We start from the raw sequence: 8,470 nt of genomic DNA, 5'->3' as shown, positions 1-8,470 counted from the left end.
TTGCCCTTGTTTTGGACTCTAACTTGCATGATTTGAATGGAACTAACCCGGACTGACGCTGTTTTCAGCAGACTTTCCATGGTGTTATTTATGTGCAGAAACAAAAGTTCTCAGAATGACCTGAAACTCCACGGAACATATTTTTGGAAAATATTAAAAATACTGGAAGAAGAATCCGCGTCAGGGGGCCCACACCCTGTCCACGAGGGTGGGGGGCGCGCCTGCCCCCCTGGGCGCGCCCCCCTGCCTCGTGGCCCCCCTGACACTCCACCGACCTCAACTCCAACTCCATATATTCACTTTCAGGGAGAAAAAAATCAGAGAGAAGGATTCATCGCGTTTTACGATACGGAGCCGCCGCCAAGCCCTAAAACCTCCTGGGAGGGCTGATCTGGAGTCCGTTCGGGGCTCCGGAGAGGGGAATCCGTCGCCGTCGTCATCATCAACCATCCTCCATCACCAATTTCATGATGCTCACCCCCGTGCGTGAGTAATTCCATCGTAGGCTTGCTGGACGGTGATGGGTTGGATGAGATTTATCATGTAATCAAGTTAGTTTTGTTAGGGTTTGATCCCTAGTATCCACTATGTTCTGAGATTGATGTTGCTATGACTTTGCTATGCTTAATGCTTGTCACTAGGGCCCGAGTGCCATGATTTCAGATCTGAACCTATTATGTTTTCATGAATATACGTGAGTTCTTGATCCTATCTTGCAAGTCTATAGTCACCTACTATGTGTTATGATCCGGCAACCCCGAAGTGACAATAATCGGGACCACTCCCGGTGATGACCATAGTTTGAGGAGTTCATGTATTCACTATGTGTTAATGCTTTGGTCCGGTACTCTATTAAAAGGAGGCCTTAATATCCCTTAGTTTCTGCTAGGACCCCGCTGCCACGGGAGGGTAGGACAAAAGATGTCATGCAAGTTCTTTTCCATAAGCACGTATGACTATATTCGGAATACATGCCTACATTACATTGATGAATTGGAGCTAGTTCTGTGTCACCCTATGTTATGACTGTTACATGATGAACCGCATCCGGCATAATTCTCCATCACCGATCCAATGCCTACGAGCTTTTCACATATTGTTCTTCGCTTATTTACTTTTCCGTTGCTACTGTTACAATCACTACAAAACCCAAACATATTACTTTTGCTACCGTTACCGTTACTTCCATATTACTTTGCTACTAAATACTTTGCTGCAGATATTAAGTTATCCAGGTGTGGTTGAATTGACAACTCAACTGCTAATACTTGAGAATATTCTTTGGCTCCCCTTGTGTCAAATCAATAAATTTGGGTTGAATACTCTACCCTCGAAAACTGTTGCGATCCCCTATACTTGTGGGTTATCAGTGTCGTGCGTTCGGTACTTGATCGGTTGGATCGCGAAGACGTTCGACTACATCAACCGCGTTACTAAACGCTTCCGCTTTCGGTCTACGAGGGTATGTAGACACACTCTCCCCGCTCGTTGCTATGCTTCTCCTAGATAGATATTGCGTGATCGTAGGCAATTTTTTTTGAAATACTACATTCCCTTACATGTTGACGCCGGAGTGATGATTATGAGTGGAGGATCAGCAGCAGCAGTGTGCAGAGATGAGTGGGGAAACTATCACTACAAAAAATACACTTCCGTGATGATACGTGTTTGTCACAGTAGGTCACGTTTTCTATCATGCATGTACATCCATTACAAATTTATGATAGAATCAAGATAGTCATACCTGTGCTGTCGTAGAAGTGTTCCATGACATTACCAAAATTATCATCACGGAAGTGTCCACTTCCATGACGATAAATCGTGCGTCACAGAAGTGCTTTCGTCAAGGGTGACCGACGCGTGGCATCCACCGTAACGGAACGCCGTTAAGCTATTGGGTCCGGTTTTGGATCCGGTAACCCGTTAACAGCCCCGACCAATGGGGATTTTCCACGTGTAAAATCATCACTGGCTGGAGGGAACACGTGTTGGCTCGCCGTTGGGACAGATGTCATCCACTCATTGGACCCAAAGCGCCTATGATACGTCGACACGTGGCACGACCCAACAGAGGCCCATTCCTTTGAAAAGGCCAGCCCGTTTGACTTGGTCAAAAGGTGGCGGGCCGGCCCACGGCAAGCCTGTTAACGACCTGTTCGCATATAGCCCATTTACAGCCTGCTAACCCAGGGCCCGTTTACGGCCTATCCGAATTAGGCCCAGTAGCGTCATCTAGGCCGTCCAATATAATTCCAGCCCGTTTTAACTTCTGGCCCATGTATGGCCCATGACGTCTTTCGGCCCATATGAGGCCCTTAGTAACCCTCGGCCCATTAACGACCCATGGTAAAACTGGCCCGTAATAAACAGTGTATCACTTTATATCCATTAACGGCCCATTATTCCGTTGGGCCGTTTCCAACCCATGTTATCTTTCGGCCTTCTCAGGGCCCATTTATTCTTGGGCTCATTTCTAGCATTCGTTTACTTTCGGCCCGTTACTGTCATTTTCTGCTTGTGGGCCAAATTCAGCTCGTGGTTACAGTCGGCCCGTTTGTGGCCCGTTAATACGTTGGGCCGTTTTCATAGCGTCATCAAATACGGCCCATTATGGTCGGCCCATGAACGGACGATTTCAACTCTAGCCCATTTACGGCCATAATGTGGTCTGTTATTGGCCCATGTTTGGCCAACCGATCATACGACCTGTAGAAGGCCCATTGATGATACGGCCCGTAGAAGGCCCATTGTGTCTACGGCCCGTATAAGGCCCATTGTTTCTACTCCCCGTAGAAGGCCCATTGTTTCTACGACCCTTAGAAGGCCCATTGTTTTTACGGCCCGTAGGAGGCCCATGTTAACTACAGTAAATATGTAGCCCATGGTTAATGTGGCCTAGTTTTAAAAAATAGGTTATTGCGGCCACTAGCAAACAGCGGAAAAAGAACTGCACTGACCACAAGAAAACAAATAAACAAGACAATAAGGAAATAAATAGGCAAGCAACTTACGCGAGGCTATCACGGCTATTACACATATTACATCCACTGGGCATCAAAGTTCGCCATCAGTGCAAATATAGGGAACAAAGCAGCATATAAACGCCACAGCAAAACAAGTCCAGAACTGAAACCACTTCAGAAGAGCTCAAGAAACAATATCCTGGGTACCCATAATGCTGGCAAGATGCTTAGCAAGCTTATTAACTTTCTCTTGTTTGGCGCTTAAATCCTCCAGCACTTGTTGTTGCACCAGAAAATATGCATCTGAATTCTGCAGGGACTTCCTCAGTCCTTCGACTTCCTGTCGCATAACATCTGATCGATGTCTTTCAGCTTGAAGTTGAGACTCAAGAAGCCGAACTGATTCAGGCAGCGAGTTCGAAGAGCTGGTGCCAGCAGTAGTAGCCAGTAACTCAAACACAACATCAAGACAGGACTTTGGGGTTGTCTCAGTGTCTTCAATATAGTTTTTATCAGCTTTCTTGGTGACCAACATGGATGTCTCACTATCTTGAACCTTATCTGCATTACTTCATGTACCATTGCATAACGGGGTACTCTTCTCCAATATTTTATCCGCGTTCTAAAAGAGAAACAAACAAACACATCACAGGTTTACAATGTAGTATATGAAACTCATTTTGGTAAACCAGTTCAGTAGTAAGGTGGACAGGATAACAGCATGAAACAAACATATATCTATGTAGTATGGTCACTGTATGGTCTATATCATTCTAGTTTATGTTGCCAAATCAAGATAGATACAGTTCGAATCATATCTATTTAAGACAAAGCAGCTTAGACAGAATATAAGTGTGGGAAACTACACAACAATGACAACACTTGTAAGGTGCATGGCATGAGAATATAACTGTTTAGTCAACTAGTACAGTGGCCCGCCCGATGTGCGGGCTAGAAATTTTTAAGTTCTTTAAGGAGAACACATTATTTAATAATTTTCTTAGAATTATGCAATTTCATAAAATTTGGTTTTTACGAAGCCGCTAAAATTTATAGTTTGCGATAAAGGACAATAGAATGCAGTTAGTTTTCGAGTTTGAAGGTATAGTAGTCTGCAATTATACCAATGTGTAGTGTTACACTTGCACAAACTAAATAAGCAGCAAGTTAATTGAAGGAGAAAGGGATTTATATATACTGATTGTACATAAGCTTGTTAGTTAATTAATAATTTAATATTTTCATTAAAACTTCCCCAAAGCAATTTGAAAGTATATTAAAAACAACACAATAATTTATAAATGCTTTGCGCATAATCACCATTGCTAGGTTCGTGGAGAAAATCAGGCCCATACATAATTTGATTTTGAACTGGAAACAACACACTTTTTCTAAAAGTGAATATAAAGATAGTTTCACCAAAAAAAGTTTTATATCAAATTAAAATGCACACAAATACATGTAACATGAGATTTGTCAACATTTTAAAATATGGCTTTCAGTATCTCAACATATCAGTATCTCAACCATAACAAGAGATTATGGTTGAGATTTTAACATACGACTCTGATATGTAAAATGTTATCCAATTGTTTCAGTCATCACCTCAACTCCTAAACATACCCATCTAGCCATGTGCTACTTTTGGATGTTATATATAAATAATCCAACCTTTTTTCTTACTTGGCATATTAGGTTTGTCTTAAGTCAAACTTTGTAATGTTTGACCAAATTTATATTAAAAATATATGAACATATATAACACCAAATACATATGATATGAACCTCGCAAAAATTTACATATGATGCTACATCCGTATGTAGTTTGTAGTGGAATCTCTAAAAACACTTATATTTAAGAACAGAGGGTTATAATGATTCTAATGATATTGATTTAGTATTATGAAGATGAATCAAACAGTTAAAGATATACAATCCAAAGATTTTAAGTGGTGCTGCAAAAGATAGGGAAAGAAGTAAATAGAAGGATACTCTACCTATCATGTGCCAGCCCTTAGCTGCGTACATGAGGCAAGGACACAGTTTTAGCTCTCATGAACAGGTGCAAATTTAACAGAACTAATCTTGTAGACAAAGTATTTCCGTATATAATTTACAATATCAATAGCCCTTTCTCTATTTTCATGTAGCTTATCGAGTAAATATGTTTTCATGTAGCTTATTGAGTAAACATATATTCTTGATAGGATTTGTGTACATCAAAAAAAATAAAGTTAACTTAATTTTCTGAATAAGGTGCCGATCTGGTCAATCTGTTCACCAGGTGGTTGTTTCCTTCGTATTATGTATATGCGTTTTGGCTGCTCCCTATGTAAACTAGGACGCCAGCCAACAGATGACGATGCGGACGGCCCGGCGGCAGGAGCCGGCCTGGAAGGCGGCGCTGGTGTAGACGACAGAGGAGGACGAGCCGCAGCATGAAAGACCTTGGGGCGAGAGTCCTTGCGAGCTTGTGTTTTCGCCGCGAGTTGTAGCAAGGAACGAACTTCAGCGAAGGTAGGAGGGGGCCGTATCATCGGTATGAACGAGGCTTGCTTGTCAAAGTCTTCGCTGAGACCGACGACGACGATATTGATTAGCTGTGAGTCGCTAACTGTATCGCCGAGTTCGCGGAGCTCATCACCAATGGTCTTAACGCGCTGGCAGAACAGGTTCACCGGGGCGTCTCCTTGCACCATATTGCGAAGCTCGGTGTGGAGAGCGTTTTTCCGAGCGTCGGTGTTGCTTTGGAAGAGCTGACGGAGGGAGTGCCAGATGTTGGCAGCGGTGGCGCCGTCGTGATCGAGCATGTTGAAGATCTCGGTGGTGATGTGGGTGTAGAACCACTGGACGATCGCGAGATCGTCTTTCAACCATTGCGGATCGTCGGGGCGGGGAAGACAGTTGGCGGCGACATGCGAGCGCAGGTTGCAGCGGCCGAGGTGGAGATCGAAGAGATGTCTCCAATGATAGTAGTTGTGGACGGCGAGATCAAGAACTATGGGGATGTAGGGGCTGACGTCGGAGATTGTGTCAGCAAGAGATATTGGTGCGGCGAGGATCGGTGCAGGGTAGTTTTGTGGAGCTATGGTGAGGGCCGAGAGAGAAGCGGCCGTGGCGTTGGCAGACTTGGCGATGAGTGCGGCCCGGCGCTCGAAGTAGCCGGGCGGCGGCGGTGGCGTTGGCGGAGCCATACCCTAAACCCTGGGACCGGTATCTGATACCATGAAATCTGAATAAAACTGTTGCTTATTGATGATTTGATGCGGCATACAAGAGTATATAAGAGGGTACAAACCGACTTAGGGTAGGGGTATAAAACTGACTTGGACTAGAAGTCGTATACCACAATGACTAGAACCTCCGTAATGATGCGTGAGTCTAGCATTTTTGCGGCGGCGGCGCTACGAGAAGACGTGTTCTTGGAGCTTAGGCTCCACCACTGCCTCTAACGGGAACTTGCGCGCAGTGGTGAGCCCATATATCTCCTCCATGTTGAGTTGCTCCATCGTTGTGCCGTCAGGGAGCCCCCACGTGAAGCCATGCAGAAGATTGGCGACGATCAACTGCACCACCTTCAGTCCCAGGCTATACCCGGGGCACATCCGGCGGCCGGCCCCGAACGGTAGCAGCTCCATGTCCTGCCCCTTCACGTCGATCTTGCTCCCCATAAACCTCTCTGGTCGGAACTCCTCCGGCGCGTCCCAATAGGTCGGGTCACGGCCGATGGCCCACACGTTGACGAGGACGAGCGTGCCGGCGGGGATGTCGTGGCCGTCGACGGACGCGTCCTCGCGTGCGAGGTGGGGCGCCAACATGGGCGACACCGGGTGCATGCGCATCGCCTCCTTCACGATGGCCTCTATGTAAGGGAGGTCTGGGATGTCCTTCTCCATGACCATCCTGTCACGGCCGACCACACGGTCGAGCTCCTTGGTGGCCTTGCCCAAGACCTCAGGGTTCCTGAGAACCTCCGACATCGCCCACTCCATGGTTACACTGGAGGTATCTGAACCCCCGACGATAAGTTCCTGCATGCATACCTGAATCCTGATCGACGATCGTGTATATGTAACCTGGCTGGAAATAAGGAAGAATCAAGCTAGGAGTGCGCACCTGAGTGAGAGCCTTGACGGTGTCTCGGTCAAGCCGGTTAGGATTGTCGGCGAGCTGCAGCAGCACGTCCACCATGTCCCTCGCCACGAACTGCTCCCCCTTGACACGCCGGCGCTCCTCGTGTTCCTCCAGGACATGCTCGAGAAAGCGGTCCATCTTCTTGCTGTACTTCTTCATCCTCCGGACGTACCCTTGCAGGTCCAGCCAGTCGAACCACGGAATGAAATCGCCGACGTTGATCACGCCGTTGAGAAGGAAAAACTCCTCAATTAAGCCCGACAAATCCTCCAGCGCCATGGCTGCCGAGCCTCCTGCCTCCTTCTCCGCGTACTTCTTGCCCAGCACCACCCGCGAGATGATGCCGTTGGTCGCCGCAAAGAGGTGTCCCCTGAGCGGCACGGCACGGCCAGATGCCCCGTGAGCGGCCGCGGCCAGGTCGCGCAGCAGCGCGCTCACCTCCTCGTGGCGGATGTGCTTGTAGGACTCGAGCCGCGCCGCGCTGAACAGCTCGGTGGCGAAGAGCCTGCGCGCGCGGCGGAAGTGGGCGTTGTAGGGCGCCCACAGGACGTCGGAGTAGTTGTAGGTGGTGTGCTTGCCGGCGGCGGTCCTTGGCCGGTCGGCGAACACCGTGTCGTGGGTCTTGAGGAAGAACCTGGCCATCTCGGCCGAGGAGCCCACCACGACGGGGAAGGACCCGAACCGGAGCTGCATCAACGGGCCGTACTGCTTGGACAGCTCGTGGATGGAGCGGTGCGGCAGCGCGCCGATGAGATTGAGGTTGCCGATCACGGGCCACGGCTTCGGTCCTGGTGGAAGCCTGTTCCCCTGCGGCTGCGAGCCACGGCCACGGCGGAGAATGGTTAGGACGACGAGGACGACGGCCAGGAAGGAGGCCCATGCCCATGCCGTGACGTCCATTAATTTGGAGACGGGGCTGGTTTCTAACTTGCAAGGTTGATGACGGGACGGCTGCTAGTTTATCGGTCTATCGGTATCTACGAGCAACACGCCTACCCCAATTATATATCTTCCTCCACTATTCTGGACAAGACGCGCGTGCCAACTGCAAGTCTCCAGCCCTCCTCTCAATCAGGATGGCCCATCTTCCTCAAGAAGGCGTGACAATACTGCTATATGAATTTCGATTTTGCTAACCACATGTCCCATGCGGTGGCGTGCCGATACTGCTGATTGATACTACTACATTGCTTGATCGTAAAGGACAAAAGTTATAAAGAACAACGGGCGGGTATCAATCAGTCGAGCCGTCTGGAGGAGCGGTGCGCTGCCGCATCCATCCGTGAGCAGTGAGCTGATCATGCCACAGTCGAATTTCCTACGAATCAACCGGTGGATGAGCCGAGAGATGCCGTGTGACACGCGCGCGTCTC

General features: G+C 48.0%; 1 protein-coding gene across 2 annotated transcripts; it reads right to left on the bottom strand.

The window, feature by feature from the left end:
- Positions 1-6,196: 6,196 nt before the first annotated feature.
- Positions 6,197-8,010, bottom strand: LOC123143335 (dimethylnonatriene synthase). 2 transcript variants are annotated; one of them, XM_044562217.1, is made up of 2 exons: positions 7,080-8,010; positions 6,197-7,006 (listed from the first exon to the last, which is right to left on the bottom strand). In XM_044562217.1, exons 1-2 carry the CDS (start codon positions 7,995-7,997, stop codon positions 6,368-6,370), a joined length of 1,557 nt encoding a protein of 518 aa, XP_044418152.1. In that variant the 5' UTR covers positions 7,998-8,010; the 3' UTR covers positions 6,197-6,367. The 2 variants fall into 2 exon arrangements, with proteins under 2 accessions (XP_044418152.1, XP_044418153.1); XM_044562218.1 differs by having other exon boundaries at positions 6,197-6,994; positions 7,080-8,002.
- Positions 8,011-8,470: the final 460 nt, after the last annotated feature.

Source organism: Triticum aestivum, chromosome 6D (genome assembly GCF_018294505.1).
Source record: "Triticum aestivum cultivar Chinese Spring chromosome 6D, IWGSC CS RefSeq v2.1, whole genome shotgun sequence".
NCBI lineage: Eukaryota > Viridiplantae > Streptophyta > Magnoliopsida > Poales > Poaceae > Triticum > Triticum aestivum.
Note: the sequence above shows the minus strand (reverse complement) of the source record. Positions and strands in the feature narration are given on the sequence as shown.